General features: G+C 53.2%; 1 protein-coding gene across 20 annotated transcripts in view; it reads right to left on the reverse strand.

The window, feature by feature from the left end:
- Positions 1 to 24760, reverse strand: part of TNS1 (tensin 1) — a 208038-nt gene that overhangs the window by 24907 nt on the left and 158371 nt on the right. For 10 of the 20 annotated variants that reach the window (XM_063713033.1, XM_054549819.2, XM_063713032.1 and 7 more), the window contains 5 exons: positions 19297 to 20877; positions 7781 to 7977; positions 6849 to 6924; positions 3228 to 3320; positions 1587 to 1625 (listed from right to left, as the gene is read on the reverse strand). In XM_063713033.1, the coding sequence (XP_063569103.1) occupies positions 1587 to 1625; positions 3228 to 3320; positions 6849 to 6924; positions 7781 to 7977; positions 19297 to 20877 (1986 nt within the window). Of the gene's footprint in view, positions 1 to 1586; positions 1626 to 2120; positions 2145 to 3227; positions 3321 to 6848; positions 6925 to 7780; positions 7978 to 19296; positions 20878 to 24760 lie in introns of all 20 variants that reach the window. The other 10 variants (XM_063713036.1, XM_063713035.1, XM_024243113.3 and 7 more) reach the window with 2 other exon arrangements.

A 24760-nucleotide genomic window follows, 5' to 3' on the forward strand; every position in this document is an offset into this window, starting at 1 on the left:
GATGCTGTTGCCCAAACCCCAGCTGGTTAGGAGAGGGCAAAGTCTTCTGGGAAACTCCAACCATCCTACCTGGGTGACAGCAGATTTAGAGGAGCACAGGCCATCCCCGCTTAGGGGGTGGAAAATCAAGGTGGTGTGTACAAAGGAAAATGGGAAATAGGCCTGAGAAAACCAGCCAACTGGCCCAGGGCCCAGGTGGGAAGTCAGAACACCTAACCCAACAGAACTGGAAGTGATCACAGCACCCACCTTGCCCCATCTTCCTGGTAGAGAGGGGGATGCCAGTGTCCAGAACCACACGCTGGCCTCCCGCCCAGGCTGGCACCCACTTTGTTTTACCTGCTGGTTTGAGTCCTCACTCGAGTTCTGCTCCTAGTGTGTCCAAGGCCTCCCACCTGATTATGCCTCCTCTCTGCTTCCCTGGTGCCCAGTGCAGGGCTCATCTAAATCAGGGGTTCATCTGGGACCCACAGACATGCCAACCCCTTGAAACTGCTTTTCAGAATTACGTACATGGGAATCCCAATGCATTATTGCATACACGGTGAGTCCATAGATTTCCTGAAATACCCAAAGTTGTCTGAGATCCCCGAAAGACTTGGTACTTTCTGTATTGATAGGAAACCAGGCAGGGCTTCCAGAGGGAAAATCGTGGCTCTAAGATGGGGGCTCTGAGCCAGGAGAATTATCCCCCCAGGGGACACTGGCAATGTTGGAGACATTTTCGATTGTCATGACTGAGTGAGAGCTACTGGCATCTAGCAGGTAGAATCCAGGGACACTGCTAATCCTCCTACAGTGCACGGGGCAGCACCCACAACAAAGAGTCATTCAGGGCCAGGCACAGTGGCTCACACCTGTAATCCCAGCACTTTGGGAGGCCAAGGTGGGTGGATCGCCTGAGGTCAGGAGTTCAAGACCAGCCTGGCCAACATGGTGAAACCCCATCTCTACTAAAAATACAAAAAAAAAAAAAATGCTGGGCATGGTGGTGCACGCCTGTAATCCTAGCTACTCAGGGGGCTGAGGCAGGAGAATTGCTTGAACCCAGGAGGTAGAGGTTGCAGTGAGCCGAGATCATGCCACTGCGCTCCAGCCTGGGCAACAAGAGCAAAACTCCATCTCAAAAAAAAAAAAAAGGCATCATTCAGGCCAAAACTTCAGTGGTGCCAAGGTGGAGAATCTCTTCTCTGAGAAATGCCTGTGGAGCACGGCCCAGGAAAGGGGATCTGAGTCCCTCCCTGTCTACCTCTGTGAGCGGCTGCACACCAGGCAGGCTGGTGCAAATGGCGTTGGGAGAGGAAGGTGCAAGAGGAGCGTTTTGGTCAACAAGGTGGCACTGCAGGAGCCCCCAGACACTGGCTGTGCCTGAGCTTGTGCCCGGCAGCTACAAGCTCCCCCATCAGGACTCAGGAGGTGTCCAGGGTGGTATCTCATCACCAAGCGTTGGGGGCAGGAAGGCCATGTGCCTGGTCACCTGAGTCGCAGTGAGGAAAGAGAGCTGCCTCCAGCCAGCCTCTTCAAGCCCTGCGTGAAAAGCCATTTCCAGACCCAGAGAGCAGGAAGCCACAGCAAATGCCACTTACCTTCTGACAGCCTGACCACCACCTTCCCCTCATCTTCCTCTGAGGGAAGACGAGAAGAGAGGTGGGAGGAAGGAGAGGCAGGAAAGAAGGGCAGGTGGTGAAGATGAGGAAGAGCAAAAAAGGAAAAAGAGAGAAAGAGATTAACAGGGATTATTTCTTGAGAAAGAGAATCTGTGGAGATTCTGTGGAGAAAAGGGAGGTGGGAAAGCTGGGGTGAGGCCAGGGCCGATTTGCGCTGTCCACAGAAGGGCTCCAAGGGGAAGGCCGAGGCCCACCCTGCACAGGACCCCAAGGCTCCGGGGCATAGTTGAGTCCCTGGCTGTCAGGAGCCTGAGCCCCTCACAGCGCCTGTGCCCAGGGCTCTGTGGGCCGAGTGTCAAGCAGGAGTGTGCTGGCTGGTGAGAGGCAGCCCCCAGCCCCCTTCTACTGACCCCCCGTGGCTCAGTGTCCCTGGCCATGCCGACACTCTGAGTGGGAGGCTATGCCCAGCTGCGTGGCTTCATGGGTCACAAATGCATGCCACTGCCCACCTACCTGGCTGGATCCGTCTTCCGGTAACTAAGGAAAAAAGTAAAGTTGACCCCAATAGACCCCACCCAGCCCTAAAACCAGAGCCCAGGGAGCAGCTTTCTGAGTTTAGTGGCCCCACATGGCCACCAAGGGCCCAGGGAGCCCTGTCTCCCTCCACCATAGGAAGGAGAGGAGCTGGGAAATGGGAGGAGGAGGTAGGAGGTGTGAACCTGGGGTGGTGTCTGCTCAGAGGAGCACCTTCTCCCAGACAGGCCCAGGGCCCTGCCCTCTACCATGCCAACAGGACAGGCTGTTTCACCCCAGGGAGGCCGGGCAGCCATCCTCCTTCCTTCCTCAGAGCTTGGGCTGCTCTCCTCAGCAGCAGGGTAAGATGCAACCAGCATCGGGAGTGGGGATGGGGGATGAGCACAAGCCAGGGAGATTCAGAAGCCCGAGGTGGCAGGTCCTTTGACAGTCAGGAGAAGACCTGGGCTGAGGGCAAGGGGGTCGAGGAGATGGCAGGCAATGATGGCCACTGCTAGTCATGGATTTCCCTGGTAGGGTTCTGTGGGCCTGAAGAAGCAGACCTAGAGACCACTCTGAATGCCAAGTGATGCCTCGTGGATGCCAGGTGAATTCACCTGAATGCCAGGTGAATGCCTGTGATGCCTCGTGGATGCTCAGAGCAGAGCCAGCTGGGCTGCCAGCAGAGGCCCTGGCACAGAGCGGCAGGGGCATGCTTCTCTGACTCTGTGTGTGTGTGCACATGTGTGTATACCCATGTGTGCATGTATGTGTGCCCATGCACATGTACCCGAGGGCCTGAACACCTAGAATGTGTGGCTTCCAGCTGAGATCTCAACAACACCAAGGAAACTGAGACCAGGCCTCCAAAGCCCCAAGCCAGAGGAGGCTGGGAGTTGTGCAGACTCCACAAGTCAACAGGCAGAAAGGCTGCAAGGAAATCTGTCACCCCCCAACCCCTACACAGAGAGCCCCAACCCAGGCCTGACCTCAGCGTGGGCACAAAGCTGGCTGCTGACCAGATTCTGAGACCCAGGTTTCTATCCAGAACCACAGGAGTCCTCCTCCCCCTGGCTCCCCTCCCCATCTTCCCTCTTCCCAACTCACCTCCTGTGGGGTGCAACAGGATGTCCGCTGGGTTGTGGGGTTTCAGGCCCAGAGCAGACAGGGGTGTCTTGGCCAGACCTGGGGGGGACCGCACTGTGCCAGGAAGAAGGGGGGAGACACAGCGAGTGAGAGCTGGGCAGGAGGGCAGACACGCCAGGCACGTGAAGGCATGCTGAGTGAGGGCTGGAGGGATGGAGACGGTGCCGAGGAACCACCCTGAAGCCCAGCGCTTTGGCTCCACTGCCCTTTTCTGCCTCTGCATTTCTCCACGTTTGAGCAGTTTAAAGGATAAAGGGAAAGTGTCAGGAAATGGCAACCTTGTCCTGGCTCTGGCCCCAGCCTTGAGAGAATCATTTCCACCCCTAGGCCCTTAGCTTCTCGCTGCAGTCCCTTTACTTTGTAATGGCTTATAACACACACGCAGGCTTTTGCAGCTGTCTCAGACCTTCTCCATAATACTCTCTCATCCATCTTCCTATCCCCACCCAACACACACACACACACACACACAGAGTCCATTTAAAACATGCACTTGGATGGATTCAGAAGAGAACAGAAGAAAATTGGGTCTCAGGATGGCACACCCTGTAAAGGACAGAGACAGAAGGAAATAATGGGCCAGAGCCATGCCAACCCTGAGACCTCAGGCCAGACCTCGGCCAAGCATGTCCCTTGAAAAGCCCAGGAGGAGAGAACTTCTCAATGTGGGGCTCTGTCCCCCCAAACCTCAGTGTTCTGGAAGGAGGAGAAGCCTACAGTCTGTGGCCAAGAGCACCCACTCCCTATGCAAAGCCTGGGCTCCTCCCAGGCCGCCCATCTGGGTTACAAGTGTCATGTAACACACAAGGTCAGAAAGGGCTGCTGGCTTTTTCCCATTAGCCAAGAACCTGGCCAGATTCAGAGCTGATCTGCAGGGTGGCTGTTATGCCCAGTCACGAGATACCTGGGTGGCAGCTGCCATGTCTCCTGATACAGCTCTGAGAAGAAGTTAAAAAATGAACTCTGTGTCTCCTATCAGCGACATTGGGAGCCTGCAGAGACCACAGCCCCAAGGATACTCTGCCTGCCGAATGGCCTCAACAGATTAGCTGTGGCCCTCAGATGCCCAGGAACCACCAGCAGCAAATGCTCCATGACCCTCCCTGCCCCTGCTGCTTTCCCCAAAAGACAGTGAGACCTACAGGAATCTTACAACAACAAAAAAATACACTCTCTTTCCCTGCAAGCAACATACATAACTCATCTGTGCAGGTGAACACCCACATGCACGTGGGAACAGGAAGATAACACAGGGGTCCGGATGAGTGGCCCACCCCTGCCCTTCACCCTCACTCTGTCCTTGGATGTCCAAAGGACAAACACAGCATAGGGGACAAATGGGTACAAACATACACCTCCAGGTATGGGATAGGTCTAGGCCTCATGTCTCTGCCTAGCCTCCCTCTGTCTTTACACAGACACACACACACACACACACACACACATACACATATAGACACACACAGATTCTGTTTCTACCACCGCCACACCCCCTCTTCCCTGTCATGGTGTCTTGCTCATAGACACTTATCACTTATTAATGTTTTTCAAACCAATGGTGGTTGAATTTAATTAATTATGAAATAATATGCCTGGCCTCAGAGATGGTCGTTCATGGAATAACCACGAAGCACCCCAGCCCACAGGTATGCGCATGTTTAACCAACTGGTGCAGCGGAGGCGCAGGTGGGCCCGCGAGGAGGTGAAGGGGACAAGAGGACCAGACAGGGCAGGAGCTCTCTCTTGGTTCCTCCCTTGTTCACCTCCAGCTCCTGAATTCCTCGTTCCCCCAGTTCCTGGGCAATTGGGCCCTTCTGCTGAGGCAGATGAGTGGGCGACGCTAAAGCCAGGCAAGCCTTTTGCTTCCTGAGAGAAAAATTCCACACGTTTCTCTGTCTTCTGTCTTCTCTCCCTAACCCTGTGTGTCTATGGAACCTCTGACTTCTCGCCGAGGTACCCATGGCTGGCCAAGAGGAGGGAGAGAAGAAGGCAAAACCCAGTTCTAGCACAGCCCAGGTGGCTTCCACCCAAGGTAAGGTGATGTCCTTTCCCTGGCCATTTAGGGCTAACAGTGAATGGAAGCAGATGTCAGCGTGGAAAGTGAGAGAGGTTCCCCGCAGTCACAGGAGGCTGCAGAGCTGGCTCTCGCGTAACCTGCTCTAGGCTCACCCTGTCCAGCACAGCAGTCACGAGCCACACATGGCTGCAGAGCCGTTGCAGGGTGACTAGTATGAACAGAGACATGCCCTAAGTGTGAAACACACACAGGGTTTTAAAGACTGAGTACAAAAAAGAACATAAAACATCCCGTTCTTTTTTACATTGATTATATGTTGAAATGCTAATATTTTAGACTGGGGTTAAATAAAACATAGTAAAATGAATTTCACCAGTTTCTTCTTACATTTTATAAGAAATTATAAAATAGCTCAATATTTTTATTGACTTATTTGCCTATTGAAAGGATATTTTGGATTTAACAAAAATGTTATTAAAATTAACCAGTTTCCTGTTATGTTTTTTAATGTGACTACTAGAGAATTTTAAATTATAAATGTGCTCATATTATATTTCCATTGGACAGTACTGCTCAAGGGAGAGCCCCAGCTTCCAGGGGCTGCCAATCAGTCACAGCTTCAACCTCCTCATGCCCAAAATGGCAGCCAACACAAGTTCTGCTGGCACAGGGGCCACGTATATTGCCACATTCCTCTCCAGTACAGGACAGTCAGCCCCCAGGGGAATGCACAGCCAGCTCCAGTTCTCCCTCCTCTCGCCAGGGCCAGTGGATAGCTTGGGCCAGGCCCAGCCAACCTGATCCCTGAACAGCACCAGTGTCTCCTTCTTGTGCTGACCCAGGCCTCTCCTGAGTACACTGAGTCCCTCACGGCCTGGTATTAATCCATCACTTCCTTCCCCACAACCACCGCCTCCAGTTCCCCTTCATGTCTCTTCTTCTATAAAAAGGAACACTGCCCCATGCCTTGGCTCATTTGGGTCTTGGCTTTAGGTGGACGTGTCTGTGTCCTTTGGGGATCTGCCTCCCCAGTAAGTGTATAGGGGCTGGGGCTAAATGCCTCTGCCTGGAGGCCAAGGATGGATGAGCTGGGGGCTCCGTCAGCCTGAGGGTCCTGGGTCCCTCTCTCTGGTAGAAGCTAAATAGGTTGCCTGGAATGGAAGAGGTGTCTGGATGCAGGCAGAAATAGAGGTCAGAAACAAAGTCAAAGTCAAGTCACAAAGAGTCACGCTAAGATGGTAGGGTCTTTTGAGTGTGGACGGTAAAAAGACTCAAAACAAGTAAGAAAACTCCATAATGTGGGAGCCCAGAGTCCCATGGTCACTCAGTCTGGACCCTAAAACTGGGGCGGCTGCACCCTTAGATGTGTGAATGTGAACGACAGAGAAGACAATGGCCACAAGCAATGGAAGAGAAGGGGCCATGGGGGTGAGGAGCAGCACGTTCTGGCCCCACCTGGGGCACTGTCACCCCCAACCCTCAGGCCTAGGGCACTCCCACAGGCAGGGTTGAGCTGAGAGGCTGGAGGAGACACAGGGAAGACGAGCTCCGCAGGGAATTCTTACCCGCACTGGGCGGTGGGCTGCTCGGGGAGGTTCCCTCCATCTCCTCGAAGGCCTCCTTGTAGCTGTGCAAATGGGGCTGTGGGAGAACACAGGCGAGAAAAAGAGGGAAACCATGAGAAGGAGAGGTTTCCCTTTCAGATGACCTGGGGTATGAGGACAGTGAGTTAACCAGCCCCCAAATCCCTCGTCAGCCTGGCTCCTCACTGGTGCTCAGGGCAGGAGACATGTCCTGCCAGAGGCAGGAGAGAAAAGATATCCACAAGCCAATTCTATCCAGAATGACTCATTAGCCTGGCTTTTATAGGCCACTACATTCGCTCGCTCAATGTGGCCTGTGGACCACCTACATCTGAATCTTCCAGGGCACTCATTTAGAATGCAGATGCCTGAGTCCCATCCAGATCTACTACCCTAGAATCTCTGGAGGTGGATTTGGGAAGCTACAGTTTTAACAAACTCCCCATTGGTTGTTACTCATGATGAAGTTTGAGACTCACTGCCTCCAACTACTGAAATGTCTTAGAAATGTAAACCTTTTGGAATGAAAATTAAATGTCCTGAGAAAAACCTTATATCTGCAAAGGGTTCAAAAATAATTTTGCCACTCTCCAGGATCTAGTTTGGAGTTTCGAAATTCTCTTCACCTATATCATCCCCAGGATTCTTACCACCTTATTAAGGCACTCTCTCTAGGAATCAAAAAGGAAACTTCAGTCTCAATATTAATGCAAGAAGTGGGAACATAAAGCTATTTAAGGAAGGAAATGGGCCCCAGATTCCACATGTCAGAGAAGAGAGTTTGGGTGAGGACATAGGGAGACAAATCACTGAGTATACTGATACATCAGTGCCAAGTTGACCATCAGGTTTCTGGAGATTTAAAGTGGGCACCACTACCCTCTGTGGCCCCAAGATGCAGCTTAAAGACTCACCTCTTTGGGCCGCCCTCCAGGATTGAGAGCGATAGTAAGAGCCAGCTCCGGGGAGACACACTGGACAGGGGAGCGAACCCCAGGGCTACGAGGGGATGTGGCTTCTGGAGACTGGTTCTCATACTGTCCATCACTGGCCGCCCGCCTCCGCAGAGGGGCTGGGGGCTCTGCAGGCTGCTTCTCCCGAGCCTGTACCCCTGGGAGGAAAGCAGGGTGTAGAGGACAATGAGCATTTTTGTGTAAGAAATGATCAATCGGCCTGCCTAATCCCGTCAGAGAAGGCAGTGCCTCCTAGCTCAGAGGCCAAGCTGGGGCTCGCCTGTCATCCCCCATTGTCTTCCCCTCAGCCCTTCTGGGCCCAACTCTGTTCACACCCCAGGTTTTCTCTGCAGGAGAGGGGATCTGCTTAGATTGGCTCAGACTTCACCAGGAATCTCTCCCCACAGGACTGAGACCAAGAACACAAAGGACTGATACAAGAAACAGATGTCAACTACTTCCAACCCCTGGAGGCGGAGGGCCAGAGCTTCCAGACAAGGGAGGGGAGGTGGAGGGAAAAGAGAGTCTCCAAGGCAACTGCATCAACCAACCAGCAACATCAAGCCTGTGGGGAAGAACTCTTGGAAAGGGCTAAATTGCATCATCTTGCAAATGGTACTCCCAAGGAGAAACAAAGACATGACTAAGCCTTGTTACAAAGTCCCCGAAGTCCCCGGCCCCAATTGGCCTCTGGGATAATTTTTGCTTTCTCTGGGGTTCCCCAACTTCATCCGGTGTACCGCTGAACCTCTTACCAACTCCCCTTATACTGGCCCCTTAGCTCCCCGCCCCCTTTTCACTGCCCCAAAGATGGTGGCGGATCCCACCATGTCCCTCCCAGCTGAAGAGCAGGCAGAGAGAAGTCATGTGCTCCATCTGCTTTTCTGTACTTCCCATCCCAATCCCATTCCACAGGCCTGGGGATGCTGTTAATCTCACCCTCCTTCCTTCCCACTCCCTCTTCCCACAGCTGGGCTGAGGCACGGAATCCATTGCCTCACTGAGCTGGCTCCCAGAATCCTAGAAAACTCACTTCCTGGGTCCCAGAGGCCAAGACCCAGCCTGAAGCGTGGACTTCTGGTCCTGAATATCTTCTGGGAAGAGATTCCCAGCCCTGCTTTCCCCACCGCTAGGACTTAACAAAGGCCTCAGGTCACATGAGTCAGCGTGTGTGCACACACACTGCACACACACTGCCAGCCCCTAGGAATGTGCCAGTACAGCCAAGCAGAAATCACCCTCATTCAGACAGAAACATCTTCTGCCATCCACAATGAGGACTGCATGTCCCCAGGCACGCCCCCCAGCACCCCCAGTCTAGCACAGCCACAAAGGCTGCCATAAACAGCGCCGCCTGGGAAGTCTTCCTGCTTGTCATGAACAGTAGGCTGCCGGCTGCCAAGCCTACGGGCAGACACACCCTCACACTCACATAGGCACAGCCACTCTGAGACACACCCTCATACTCTCCCATAATCAGGGGCTCCCATAATCGGGGGTGGGGGGTGCGTCGGGAGAGCAGCAGGACTGGCATTTGCACATTAAATGCAGAAGGTACCGAGTGGTGCCCTGAGTCTCCGCTTTGGGCTCTTTATTAATCAGGGGCAGCCCTGCTCCCATCTCAGCTAAGAAAATAGCGCCCAGGATGGGGACAGTAAACTAGACTCTGACCTCACTCTGCCACTTACAAACTGTTCCATTTAAAGCAAACAAGCCCCACACCTCGAAGAGCCCTTATTCGCAAAATAGAAAAATAGGAGTCCCATTAGACCCAGCCAGGGGCTGCCAGGAGCATCTACCTGGAGGAAAGAAGGGTGTGGTTTTGGGAAGGGTGGGCAGCTTGCTGCAACCCTGCAGCAACCCCAGGCTCCCAGGCCTTAGCTCCCCGGAGCCCCCATCCCACTCAGGTCTCCTGGGCAGCTTGGACCAACACTGCCACTGGTTTCATTCCTGGCAAAAACATTAGAGAGAAACAGACATAGCCATTGATTTTCTAACAATAATTGTGACAGAAGAAGCCCATTTGGGAAACGCTCTTGGGGTTTGGAACTCAGTTCAGCCCCAAGGTTAAAAGAACTGCATTAGGGCTGGTCTCAGTTCCGGGCTACTCTGCCCCCAGCAGCTCTTTCTGGCAGATCCCTCTGCCTTTTCAAGGCATGGCCAGTTTCCCTGCTTGGGGATCTGACATTTGCTGTTAAAAAATAGATCTGTTTGCATTTGAGGCACCGAATCTTCTGGACAAACAAAGAACATTCTGCCCAACCTTCCCAAAGCTTTCTCCACGTTCAGGGGCCACAGATGCCTGCAGCAGCCTGGGGTGCAGGGGGCGCCTGACATCCATAGAGAATGTGAGATCCTGGCATGAGGCAGTCAGCCATCTGAGGGTGAGTTGCACCTTCCCAATCCTCTCTCCATCACCACCAGAATGGCACGTGGGAGCATGTTCTGACCAGAGGCAGGGAAATGGAGGGAATGACCTCCAAAGAGCTAAGGAGTTGCAGGGCAGCGCCTCCCTCTGCGGAAGGGGTAAGATCCTGCATTCCACTCCCACGGGGCCAGCCCCTCCCCCTGCAGAGCACCAATGGCCCCATGGCACCAATGGCCAGTCAGGGCCACTCACATTCTTTGAACACAGTGTCCCACTGTTGTCCCCCTTGGCAAGCCCAGATCCGCCTGGAGTGCCTGGAGAGACATGTTCCCTCTCTCTTGTCTTGCTCTATGGGAGGGGAGACTGGCATGGCAGAGGGGAGAGAAGAGAGCCCCATTGTTCCTTAGCCAAGCTGGGGTGTCTGGACACAAGCTGACAACCAGTGTCATGGAGAGAACACCCTCTCTCACGTCCCAGAGGCTGACTGATAATAAAAATAGGCCTGCTCTCCCCACCTCCTTCCCTCCCGCCACCACCCTCCACCCCAGGACTTTCTCAGTCTTTGGCCCCATTCTCTCTCTCAGGGCCTCTGTCTCCCACACGCACCCCGGCAGAGGCAGGTGCCTTGCACAGACACACATGTGCATGCTTGCATGTACACACACACACACACTTGCATGTACACACACACACACACACACAGCCTAACAGAAATGGCAGCAGGACACTGGGATGATGGGGGTACATAGTGGGGCCACTGGGTCGCCCTCAGAACCTCTAGGGCCAGCTCCTACCCCAGCAGGAGACTGTGTGGCCAGAGGAAGAAAGGAAGAGAAGCTCCCAGGAGGCTGAGAAGGCCGGGGTACACTTATGACAGCAAAGTATCTTTAGGACCCTAACACCCTATGTTCAAGGAGCCCTGGGTGTTCTCTAAGGGCTGCTTCATACACGGGCATCAGGCCTTCCCCACAGCCCTGCCAGGATGAGCAGTTACCCCAGCCCCAGGGTTCCACACAGGCCCCCAGACCTGAGGAGCAGGGCACCAGAGCAGCCCCCTTCCCAGGGAGGCGTCACTCTGCTGCCACGACAGTGCTGTGCTGGACAACAGCTCACTCCAAGGCTCCTCTAGCGTGAGTCAGACTGGAGGCAATTAATCCCCTTCATCTGACACACACACGCACACACACTCACACACACACTCGCACACCCTGCAATTCTGGGAGCTGTAGCCCTGACACAGACTGATACATGTACTTTGGCAAAGCACTGCTCCCCACCACCCCTGGATCATGTGGACGAGTACCCTGGTGTCAGGCTTCATGATGTGCCTCCTCTGCACCCCCCAGACTGGCCACTGCCACCCTCACAGACCCAGCTCTTCTTTCCAGTCTTCCGATTTCCCAAAAACTGGATTCCTCAGCTCCAGGTGGCAGGGCTGGGTGTCCGACAGCATGCCTGGGGCTCCGGAAGCGAGGGGATCCGGGAGGCCACCTGCTGGGCCAGGGTGCCAGAAAGCCACATGGTGATCACACTAGCAGCCCTAGGGCAAGCCATGCCAGCTCCCCTTAAGGCAGGTCCACCATCCCAGAACCTGCCCCTACCCAGGCCTGGCTGAACACTGCACTCCCCACCACTGGGCTGAGAGAAGGGCAGAGGGAGAAGAGAGGGAGGGGCGGTTGAAGGGAGCAGTCTGCTAGAGCCATCTCCTGATCATCCCTGGACTCGGAGAAGGAGGGGTCATGGAGGCACCAGATACTGACATTGGGAATCAACAGTTCCCATTGCCCCTAGGCCTTTTCCTGGAGCTGCTCAGGGGCATGGTGTGGGGTAGGCCTGAGCACGGCATCTTCCCTGACCCAGCCTCCAGGGTCAGAGGAGCAGAGGAAGGAAGAGGTGATTCCTTGGCCAGGGCTCAACGCCTAAGGGCCTGCGTGTCCCAGAGGCCAGGGGTAGATGTTAGTGGACGGCATCATTCTCAAATGAACTACCGTGACCCCGATGAAGCATCCACAAGGTCCGGGCATGTCAAATCACTGTGCAAAATATACAACAGGACAGGGCTATCATCTGTCCACTTCTCAGATTGGGAAATCGAGCTCTAAATAGTTAAGAAACTTGCCCAAGGTCACAGAGGTGGTCTCAGGCAGGGTCAGGACCCCAACCCAGGGCTTCTGACTCTTGGCCATGGGATCAGAGATTAGGAGTGGGACCAGAGGGGGTATGCTGTCCCCAGGGTGTGCCATGCTCAAGAGTGGACAGAGCAGCAGGGGCTGGGGCACCGCTCTGTGTTGTGTCTGGTGGCCCCATGCAAAGCTCAGCCTGGCTCCTGCCGAGACCTAGCCCTGCAGCCCAGGCAGTCTGGCTAGGGTGGCCGGAGTGCTGGACTGTCCAGAGCCCTCACTGAGCACCCTCATTGCAAAGGCCTGCATCTCCACAGGGGACCCTGAATGTTAGTCTAGTTATTCCAGACATTGTTCCCAGCAGGCAAGGCCAAGGCTAGCGTGAGGCCCATGTTCATGCAGAAGTGAGCTCTGGCTCATGCAGAGAGGAGGGAGAGAGGGCTGGAGAGAGGAGGGATGGAGAAGTAAGTGAGGAGACAGAAGAGAGGATAGTGAGAAATGGGGAAGGAGAAGGAGAAACAGATGGAAACCAGAGAACAACAGAAGAGGGAGAGGAAAAGACAGCGGAGAGAAGGAAGAAGGTGGGAAAGATTTGGAAGGAATAGCACATGAAGAAGGAGTGAAAAAGAAACTGATGCTCAAAAGTGGGCCAAAGAGCTGGAAAGGGAGAAGGGGGAAGGAGAGCCACCCACCAGAGAGGGAGGAAGATCGGAGCCGGTGGAGAAGAGGGGGTGGGAAGCTGCCACTGTGTCCGATGCCCTGCAGCCTGGCGTTGTACGCTGCCCGCCCCCCACCCCAGGGGAGCCAGCAGGGAGTGGGAGGCAGGCAGGAAGCGAGGATATGGGGCAAGGCAGGCACCCCACCAACAGCACAGGGAACAGATGGACATGGGAAACACAGAGAATGCAGGGGACGGGGCATTAAACAGGACAAAACAAAACAAAAACAAAGAGAAAAGATTAGTTGGTGTTCTGACTCTGGTATCTGGGCACACACTGGAGGGAGGTGGGGAAGGTGTCAGACAGGAAGAGAGGGGGATCCAAGGTCCTGCTTCTCCAAAAGGCAGATGGACCTCCTGCTGGTCAGCACCACAGCGTTTCCCTCTCTTCTAACCCCAGGGTGGAAGCAGAGGTGCCATCGTGGGACCAGGAGACTTCACGCGTCCGTCACCTGCTCCCGTAGGCGGCAGGCCTGTTCCTGAACCACCCGTCTTTTCCTGGGCACCTGCCTCTCCCTGGACCCAGGTAACACACCCAGCCTGAGCCCAAGGGTCACCCTCTCTCACGCCCTGGCTCCTTACCACAGCCATCTGAGTGATCCTCTTTCCTGGGGAACCCCTTGTGCTTTTCTGCTCTGGCCCCCAGCTTCTGGTCATCACCAGAAAAGTCCTTAAGATGAACCTTCTCAGATGCACTAGAAGGACCTGCTATGTTATCCTTTCCTTGCCCCTTGTTGACTTCTAACCCATCTTCACACCACAGGGGCCACATGAGTGGCCAACATTGCCCCTGCCCTGGCCACCAGAGCTCAAGCTATGTTACCTTTCCTCTCCTTCACAAGCTGCTCCATGCCAGTTCCTATGCTGGTTCCCTCCTCCTGTCTATAGCCTCAGAATGTGCGAGGCTCCAGGACTCCATCCTTGGGACCTCTCCTTACCTGTCCTCAACACCTCGGTGACATTGCCCAGTGCTATGCTTAATCTGGCATGTACATGTCAACAATTCCCATATCTCTAAGTTCCAGCCTCTTCTCCTTAAACTCCTAACTAATTTATCCAACCATTGCAGGTGTTTCATGGTCATCTCAAACTTAATGTGTCCAAAAAGTATGTTTCTAGTGTTCCCCTGAAACCTGCTCTTGTTACCCATCTCAATAAAGAGCAACTCCATTCTTTAGTTGCTCAGGCCCCAAACCTAAGCATTGTCTCTGACTTTTCTCTTTCTCTCTCATTCCATGTATAATCTATCAGTAATCTTGTTGGCTCTACCTCCAAAATATGTCTAAAATCCGAGCACTTCTCCCCTTTCCATGGCCACTGCCCAGATCAATAGCAGCAACCACCTAACTGCTCTCCCTCCTTCCGTCCTGCCCACCCTGGTCAATTCAGAACAAGTCGGATGATGTCACTCCTGGGCCCAAATCCTTCCTAAGGCTTCTCATGCCACATGGAGTAAAAGCCACCACTCTTACAATCACCTCGAAGACCCTCTGCAAGCTGTCCCCATTCCCATTTCCTCTCTGAACTTGTGTCCTGCTATGCCTCCTTTGATCACTCTACTCCAGCCATGCCAGGCACACTCCTGCCTCGGGGCCTCTGCACTTGTTGCTCCATGGGGCTCATCTATCACTGCCCAGCCCTGATCATCCCATGTAAAGTGCAGCCAGCCACCCCCTACCTCTCACTGCTTTATCTCAATGGCACGTATCACATGTCTGACATATCCTATGTATATGTGCTTATTTGCTCAGTATCCATCTCTGCCGTAAGGGCAAGGATCTTTATTTGCCACCATTTTCACAAAGCCTAGACTGGCAAGCAGCACCTATTAGAAGTTCATGTCGAATTGAATGATTGAATGAGCCTTGAACTCATCTCCTATTTTCAGAACAAAATGTAAAAAAAAAAAAAAACAAGAGTTTTCAATTCAAGCTCCCAAAGCTTGACATCAATATTTCCCTCTATCTTTATCTATCCTTTATTCCAATTTCATGAAGAGGTATCTTACCTCCTGGTTTAGCCTAATTTACCTACATGGGCTCCTAGGCCTATCCCTTCTTACCTCCTTAGAGACCTTATTCTATCAACTTCTTTCTTTCTCTTCTTTTTCTCATCCTTCCTCCCCCCATGTCCAACCTACTCCCCTCCTCTTCTACATACAAACATTCTCATGACTCTTATATTTACAAAAAAGTTCCCAATCTCTCACTATCCTCTTTAGCTACCACTCTCTCCTCTCTTATCACAAAACCACTCAAAAGAGTACTTGGCTTGCTGTCTTCACTCCTTCTCCACTCATCCTCAATCCCCCACAGTCTGGTTTCTGTCACCAACACACACTAAAAATATGCCTTTGATGTTTTACACAGGGCTGCCTAATTTGCAAGCCCAGTGGATTTTTCTCAGTCCTCCTCATGATCTCTTCAGGCTGACACTGCTAACCTCCTGCCCTTCCTCCTTGAAACCCTTTACCGTCTTGACTTCTATGATGACATGTTGTCCTGGTCTCCTGCCACCACCCGAACACTCACTCTCAGCCCCTTTGCAGCCTCTACCTCCCTTCATGGCCATTCCATCCTAAGTTCTTTTCTCTCCAAGCCCTCTGAATTGAGATCTCACATACACCCAAAGCTTTAACTATCACCTTTGTGAGAATGATTCCAAAACCTGTAGCTCTTCCCATTCTTTCACACTCAATTCCAAAGTTTGGCTGCCTTCCATATGTCTCTCCCTGGAGGCTCCACTGTCCCCTCAAACTCAACATGTCTGACACCAAGGCTTCATCTTCCACCCAACGTCCTCCTCCTGCCTTCCTGCCTGTTAAGAGAACCATCATTCTATTTCTATTCATGGAGCTCAGAATCATTTTTATGATCCTTCTCCCTCATCTGCTCCAGCCAATCAACACATAAGTGCATTGGTTCTACCCCCACAGTATCCATTGCATCATCTCTTCATTTGCATTCCTATGGTCAGCACCCTAATCCAGCCCCGCATCACTTAGGCTATCTAATAAGCTCCTATCATCTCCTGGCTCAAAGTCTCTCCCATTTATTGTCCTTCCTACCCAGACCCACCAGCCACATCATCCTGAACCTCAGCTCCGGTCATGGCATGTCCCCCCTATGAAAACACAGGAATGGCTTCCTACATTGCTGCAAGGTAAGATGCAAGCTCCTTAGTCTGGTATTTAAGATCATCCAGAGACAGACCCCAGGCTACCTATCCCGACTGTCACTCACACAGACTATATGTTCTCAATCTACTTGCCATTCTCCAAACATTTTCTATTCTCTCCTGTCTTCACTGTGAACCCTCTCTGCCCAGTGATCCCGTTTACTTTCAAAATCCTATCCATCTTCCAAGGCTCAGTATAAAACCACACTTAACACTGCCTCCCCCATCTCTAGCTGATAGTGACTGCCTCACCTCTCTCCTGCAGAGCTTTCTCCTTACCTCTCTTATTACAAAAGACTATTTTAAAGTTCCAGTTCTTTTTTCCCCCTATTAAACTCTAGACTTCTTAAGGATAAGATCCATATCTGATTTCCAACATGTATTGAAATCTCCACCTCTAGAGACATCCGAGATCAGTCCAGTCACAGAATCAGGGACATAAGATAACTCAGTTGGACTCTCCCACTCTGACTCTTATTTCTTTTTCTTGTCTTATTGCACTGGCTAGGACATCCAATGCAATGTTAGATGCAAGTGGTGATAACAGACATCCTTATTTTGTCCCTGGCTCTAATAGGAATGCTTCCAATGTTCCACAGGAAAGTGGGATGTATGCTATAAATTTCTGGTCCCTACCCTTTATCAAATTAGAAAACTGCCCCTACATTCTCCTCTACGACTTAAGCTGGAATAAGGCACAAGGGTGATTGGATCAAAGTGGAATAAACCAGGGACATGAGACTGAGGTATGGAGGACAGCCAATGGGGAAAAGGCAGACCTGGGGGAGGAAAGCCAGGAGAAACCAGGTCAAGTTCATGGCCATGAAGAGGTTCTCCCAAAGATCTGAGCTTCTGAGGTGACTCATGTCAAAGCGTATGTTCCAGCTTCTTACAGCAGAGATGTAGAAAGAACAGAAAGAAGTAGTGCTGAAATCTATCTTCCCTGGCTCCCAGACTATTCCACACATTGATCTTGTCTGTCTGCCTTTATCTACACAGGCACTGCAGATACCCTGAAAGGCTGCTAAGGAAGTTACTCATGCAGGACCTGCTGACATAAATTCTGTCATAATGACAGGGCTTGAACCAAAGAGGCAACTTCACAGCCCTGGGAGCCAAATATAACTGTCCCCTCTATACATTTCATCCCTTCTCTTGAGTCACTCCCAGTTGATGGAGGAAATGGTAACAGGGTTAGGGAATGGGAACATTGTGCCAACAGTATCCTTCCCTCTCTATGATTTCATGGCAGCCAAAGCCTGAGAGGCTACAGAATATGGAAGTTGACAGTCAAGCCCTCGAAAGCTGGTAGGAGAGAAAGGGCTAAAAGGCAGTCCACTACAAGATGGGCATCCTCCCAGGGCCATTAGGGTTATGGCCTCCTCTTGAGCAAGCTCCAGGAGAGCTACATGGAAGGGTTCTTGTAGGGGAGGAAATGTATTCTGCTCCCCCAGAGAGAAGGCTCCTGGATCCTGCCCCTCATTAGACTAGCATGTCACTAATCTTTAGGCCACCACTCCAACCTTGCAAAATATTGGGAGAGGAATTAAATTCAAAGGGAATTCAGAAAGCCCCATCCCTCTCCCCTCAATAAAACCAAGAAGAAAAGGATCTCTGCTGACAAAGCCAGGGGGGTCTCTTTATCTCAGGGGCCCAGATGTGGGAGAAGGCAGAAGTCAAAGCCCATATGGACCACCCATGGAGCATTTCTTCCGAAGTTAAGAGCTGCCCATCCTTTGTTCCGATGCTCAGGTGAAAGGAATGGTTACTGCTAGGCCAGCTCTCTATGGGAGGTGAGGCTGATTGCCAATTTCCATGGTGTAAATACTCCTGCAATGGCCAATTTCAAGCTATTATACCAATAGCGGAGCTGGGGACTCTGCTCTGCTCTGAAGTATAGGAGCAGGGAGCCTGTGTCCCCACACCAGGTCCTGAGCCAGCTGGCCTGCCCCAAGCTGCCTCCCTAAACCCACGGTCCATCTCCAAGGAGGGTGTCTCCTTCCCTCCCTGCAGCTGGCATGGTGACTCAGCTTCCCCTAAATTTAGGAAAAGGGGTGGAGGACAGAGACAGCTGCCCAGGCTCCTCTCCTCCTCACTGAGCTCCCACCACCCTGTCAGCTGAGGGGCTGGCACAAGGTCCACCCAAATCCACAGTCTCTGGTCCACCCCTGTCTGGGCTTCACCTCCAGAATAAAGTCACCCAACAGGTTTTCCTGCCAAGTTCAGCCACCCTTGTGAAATGGGCATAGGCTTAGACCAGTGGGAAGGGAACGTCGCGGCTGTCCCTCCCAACATGGCCCCGGACATGCTGCCATTTCTTGCCTTTGTCTCCCCAAAAGCTCTTCTGAGTGTTCCATTTTCCTCTCTCCCAAAAGAGAAGCCCACTCTCTGATAGCAAAAGGAGCTTTGTCTCTCAGCGCCTGCTTCCCATATAGGGCTGGTCCTCAGCAAAGACTAACAGGAAAACTGACTCGCAAGGGGAACCTTGGCCTCCCCGTCCCAGCAGATAGAGCCTAAGGGCTTGAGGATACCCTCTCAGGCTCTTTCATGGCCTCTGGGAGTGGGGCCTAAAAAGGAATTTGAGTCTACAAAGGCCTCCCTCCTGTCTTCTCCACGTCTCCCCCAAGGAACTAAAGTCTTAGGACAGACAGCACGACAGGCAATTGCAGAGTCTCCTCTCTGTCTAGAAAGTCTGTACTCCGACCCCAAAGTCACCACCTCCTGGAAGCTTTCCCTGACTGCCCTAGGTGGTAAGCTTTGCTTTCCCAGGCTCTGGGATCTTGGTCCCGCCTCTGTCACAGTACACATTACTCTCTAATGAAATCATCTGTCTGTGTACCTGTCCGCTCACTAGACTGTAAACTCCTTGAGGGCAAGAATTGCTTGACATTGAACTTTGAAACTTGGTGTCTGGCTTGGTGCCTATCAGACAATGAATGCAGGAAGGGATAACTGGCTAGCATGTAGGCTCCTGAGAGCCTCCTCCCACCAGTGAAAGCAACATCTGCTTAGGGGTCATGGCTGGACCTGCACCTCCCCCCAGCAAGACCAAATAAGGAAGGGGTAGAAGGAGTCAGGACGGAATACCTCTTACCTGCTACCCTGTGGGCCACCAGTCCTTCCAAATTCAATGGCTCCTCCTCTGGAGTCCGGGAGGGGTCTGAAGTCACTTCCTTTGGTGAGAGCAGAGGCTGAGCAGTGAGGCCAGGGAGAGAGGCTGGGGGTTGCTGAAGCCCTGGAGGGCTGTGGGTGGTCGGAAGGAAGGCAGGCAAGGAGGAAGAGGCTGGGCTCTTTGAATGGAAATCCTGGTTAGGCCCAGCCAAACATGGCTGATAGTCATAAGGTGAGTAAGACCTGCCAGGAGGGACAGACTCCAGAGAGGCCCGTGGGGCTGGCTCAGGGGTTCCCAACGAATGCCCACTGGGGATGTAGCCAGATCTGGACTGGGTCAGTGGATGGGACTGACGGGAGGATCCAGAGAGTGGCTGGGAGGAGAGTGGAGAGGCCCCTGGCCAGGCCCCGGGGACACTCTGGGACTTGTGTAGTGGGGCAGCAGCGGAGGCTGGCTCCAGGTCCAGCATCAGCATGTTGAGTGTTTCAATGGACTGTTCAATCTCCTGCTGGGAGGCTGCTCGCGGGAACTCAGGGAGACTGGGGATGGGGGTCTCTGCCAATGGCTGAGGGCTGGGCCTGCTGGCTACAAGACTCTCCAAGTGGGCTCTTTCCTGCTGGCGTGGAGGTGGGCGAGGCTGCTGCTGCTGCTGCTGCTGCTGCTGCTGCCATGAATTCAGCCCCCTTTGCACAGCCTCCCGGCTGCTTCCCCCTCGGACTGGAGCTGGGGGCAGCTGGGGTTCGGCTTCCGAAAAGGATTGAGAGCGGAACATACCGCTGGGGTCATGGGCATAGTGGGAGGTGGTCACTGGCTGTGGCCAGGCTGGGTGGGGCCCCTCCCTCTGGTAGCCAGCTAAACCCTCCTGTGCAGAGTAGGAGGGCCGCATGGGGGCCATGTGGCCAGCATGGGCAGGCCCCGCCCGGCTGGCAGACTCGTAGGGGTAGCCTCCTCCATTGACCATAGGCTCCATGGGGTAGGATTTGTCCAGACCATTGGTCAGTGGGGACAGGGCCTCTGGGTAGCCCCCCTCACTGGTGTTGGTGACCCCGTCCAGAGAAGACAGTGTGCCCACGCTGCCCGCACTGTGACCATCCTGGTTTGGCAACTCATCATCCAGGATGTCTGTCTCCCGCTCAGATGCTAACGCCCCACCATTGACATGAACCTGGGCTGGGACAACGTGGCGTCCAGAGGAGGGCACAGCTGAGCCCCCTGCTGGGCGGGACCTGAGGTGCTGGGTGTGGTACATGGCGCCTTGTTTCTCTCGCTCTAAGCCAAAGCCACTCAGCAGGCGGTCCAGCTCCCGCTTCTCCTGGGGACTCAAGGCAGCAGTGGCACTGGAGGCCCCGGGGACAGGCTCATCAGTCTTGTCTGTCTTGGTGGAGGCTGTGGAGTTGCCCGAGTCGCTGCTCACAGAAAGCGTGTGTTCCACGTGGTTGGGGGTGGCCGACAGTGTAGGACGTGTGGCATTAACAGCCCCGGTGCTGCCGTGCGGGGAGTCTTTCTTCTTCACCTTGGCATACAGGCTCCCATCTAGCGGCCCCTGCGTGTGTCCCACCACCTCTGCGAGGGACAGAGCCGGAAGGGAGACAACAAACAGCACACATTAGTGGGAGGCAGGGGTATCATCCATTCTCCCAGAGAAAGAAGCTAAGAGCTCCCATGCCCTGCATCCTAAAACCTCCTCTCACCACCCTGAAGTGGGGAAAAGGGGAGATGACAGAAAGACCTCTACCCCAGGCTTTGGGGCAGAGCCTCACCAACACTCGGCTTCAGGGCCGGGCAGTGGAGCCCACCACTGAGCAGGAAGTGCTGGGCGCAAATTGCTCCAGTCCCAAGCCTAGCTCTGGCATTTCACCAGCTTCCTGACCAGAGGCATGAATAACTCTCTAAGCCAGCCTCCTGGACCAGAAAATGGGGATAATAATAGAATCTGGTTGAACCATCTGAAATTGCCAATATTCATTAAACACACAGTGCTTCGAGTTTAAATGAGTTGACACATGACGTGCTGAGACCAGTTCCTGGCACGTGATGGGAGGTCAACAGCTGGGAGCCCTAACCATCGCCATTATGAGTATCGTTAATTCCTGAATGACCATTTCCAAAGCATCCTCAGTCCCCTCTGCCACCCCATCTCAGGAAGTCTCACCCCTGCTTCGATGTCTGGAGTTCCCACTCTGGATTAGAGGCAGAATGCCAGGAGAGTAGTCATTGCCTTGAATGCCCACAGAGGTATCAGCATGGACGGCCAGTCACCCCTGAGGATAGCCTTTGCCCAGGGAAGCAGGGGGAGAACCCAGGAGGGCAGTAGGGTGCAGCAAAGGGCCCCACCATGCCCAAGGTGGTGGTGGCAGGGAGGCTGAAGGCAGAGCTGGGACTCTCTAAGACAAGCTTGCCCTCAGCTAGATTTGTCTCCAGCTCAATGCAAAGGATGTGCTAGAACCATTCAGAGATACAATGTCATTCATGCTGCCCACTGCCACATTTCCAGAGGCTCCTCCCAGCTCCTCCCCAGCACTGCCCACTCCTGATGGACCCCTATCCCTCCACCAGCAAGCTCAGCCCATACCACTCAAGAATCCAGGAAAGGGACACGGGTCCAGGGAAGGTGTGCCAGGCAGAATCGCAGCAGGTCTGCAAAGACCAGCGTCCTGATCCCACTGCTCTGAGCCAGCCCAGGGGCCCCTGAAGAACGGGCCAAGGTGGGGCTCAGCCAAGCCAACAGTCCCTGTGCCAGAGGGGACACGCTTTTCCTATGCTGGAAGATGAGGGGCATATAGGGTGCTGATGCAGGGGGTTCAGGGACTAGGGCAGGAGGGGAAGCATCTTAGGGATTGTGAACACAAAAGCAAGATGTCTTCACGGGGGAGAGGGTCCTCTTGTCTGCAGACAGCTCTGAGGACCCCCCGAGCAACACTTTCTCTGGAAGGAAAAAGTGAGCACTGGGTGGCTCAGGGCCAAAGGGCTGACTCAGGAATGAAGAACTTCCCCGCCCAGAGGAACTCAGTGATTTCACACCCTGTACAGTCAGCAGCCCAGCCGCCAGCCCAGACATACACACACACACACACACACACACACACACATACACACGCACCTCCCCTTACTCTAATCCAGGCTCTCCGTTAGCAAGGAAAAAAGCCCCCTCCCAAAGACTGCACCAGCTCCAGCCAGACACCAGCAGTCACAAACCGAGCCAAACAAAAAGACAGTAAGAGATCACCCAAATCAGAAACACCCAGGCATGAGCACACACTAGGTGCCACACAATGCCAAGAACTACAGTCAGACAGCACCGGTATGAACATGTACACACAAATACCAACAACAGTGACCACCGTGCAGTGAGCACAGCGCAAATGCCAACACTTCGCCGGGCACTCTACACACGCATCCTCTCTAGCCATCATCTCCGAGCCAGACAGTATTACACCCATCACAGCAAGGGAGAAACCGAGCCTCTGAGAGGGGAAACCGTTTATGTGCCAACAATGCTACCTGATAAAGCCAAGATTTAAAATCACAGCTAATTTCCTTCAAACAGAATGTAATTTTTATTATGCTACACCTCCCTCATATCACAAACACACACACACACACACACACACACACACACACAAATTAGAATAAACACATAACAGGCAGGAATACCCCCAAATAAATACTTAAAGCCACAAATATTTCAGAAAATACAAATGTTCCTACCATGCCCAAGGATCAGCCCTTAGGCCAGAAGTGGCAGCCTCTAAAAATAAACACTCTGACAGAAGCCCATGGCCAAAAACAAGTGATCAGACGACCACAAAACAGGAACATCCCAATCAACATACACACACACAGACCACAGGCCAGCCATGTTACAACACAGAGAACTGGCACAAAGATGCTCCACCAGGCACTCGCATCCCGCTACACACACACACACACACACACACACACACACACACACACACACCCTGGAGACTGGATGCCCTCCTCATTTACTGACCTCTCCAGATCCACCTCTCTGCCCCCAGTTTTCCTTAGGGCTTTGGGACCTCAGCCAACACCAGCCCCAGAAAACACAGGACCAGAGTATTGCAGTGGCCCAGGGCCCAGGGCTGGGGGCTGGTCTGAACTGAAAAGGGGTTTTGGCTAAAATACATTCTGAATCTCCACCAACCTGGCCCTGTGCCTAGACTCCTAAAGGCTGCTAAGATGCAGGACCAGGCACAGCTGCCTCTTCCAACCCCCTATTATCATCGTAAAGGGGTCCTCTCCCTGTAGGATGAGGGAGGCTGACCTTCATGACCACTGTCTCCAAAGAACTGAGCTCCTTGCTCCACAAAAAAGAAGAGACCTCAGCCTGGCATGGTGACTCATGCCTGTAATCCCAGCACTCTGGGAGGCTGAGGCAGGCGGATCACCTGAGGTCAGGAGTTGAAGACCAGTCTGGCCAAAATGGTGAAACCCCTTCTCTACTAAAAATACAAAAAATTAGCCAGGCATGGTGGCACATGCCTGTAATCCCAGCTACTCGGGAGGCTGAGGCAGGAGAATCGCTTGAACCTGGGAGGTGGAGGTTGCAGTGAGCCGAGATTGCACCATTGCACTCCAGCCTGGGTGACAGAGCAAGACTCCGTCTCAAAAAAAAAGAAGAGACCCCAGCCACCTGTTTCTAGAGGGGCGAAGCACTGAAGACAGGAGCCTCTGATGCACTCACATCTCTGGGGTGGTTCTCTTGAGGATGGGGCTCCTTGGACAAGTTGGCTGAAATCTGAAGAGCTGGCTTTCCTTCTCACTGTCCCTAGAAAGCTGCAGCCCTCCCCTCCCCGGGCCAGGGCACCCCCTCTGCCACCTACACTGTGAGGTGCCAGAATTTCCCTCCTGGGCCAGTGATCCCCTCCAACCTTTGCGCCTCCTCATCCCCCACATTCATGCTCATGTGGTCTGAGAAGTGGGGAGCTGCAAAGCAAAGGCTGGTGTGTCCAGTGGCTTCCCCACTTAGACATGTTCCATAGTGAGAGCCACTGGGGGCAAATTCAAATCAGAAAGCACATAGGCCCCTGCAGCATCTCAGTCATGACTAACAGAAAAGCTTTCAGCATGAGAGCTATGAAGGCATCTCCCAGGCAGGAGAGAGAATTGACTACCTGATATCTCAGCCCTTCCTTGCCCCTGTGGCCAAGCCCCACTCTGCATCGATTTTGAAAATGTCAATGTTAAACTTGTTCTGTCATGTAATCTATCCCCAAGTGGGCTCCTGTTTGCAGCAACAACATCAGGAACAATCATAGCCAAGCCACTAAGGCATAGTAAGAAAATCGAACAGATGTAAATTGTTTAATTAACTCCTGTTTGCTAACTACAAATGGAAATGTCTCTTGGCCCCAGATTGCACCCTCCAGGCCACTCGGCACCTTTGCTGAGCTGTCCTCCTCTTCCTATCCAAGGGAGGTTTTGA

Source organism: Pongo abelii, chromosome 11 (assembly GCF_028885655.2).
Source record: "Pongo abelii isolate AG06213 chromosome 11, NHGRI_mPonAbe1-v2.0_pri, whole genome shotgun sequence".
NCBI lineage: Eukaryota > Metazoa > Chordata > Mammalia > Primates > Hominidae > Pongo > Pongo abelii.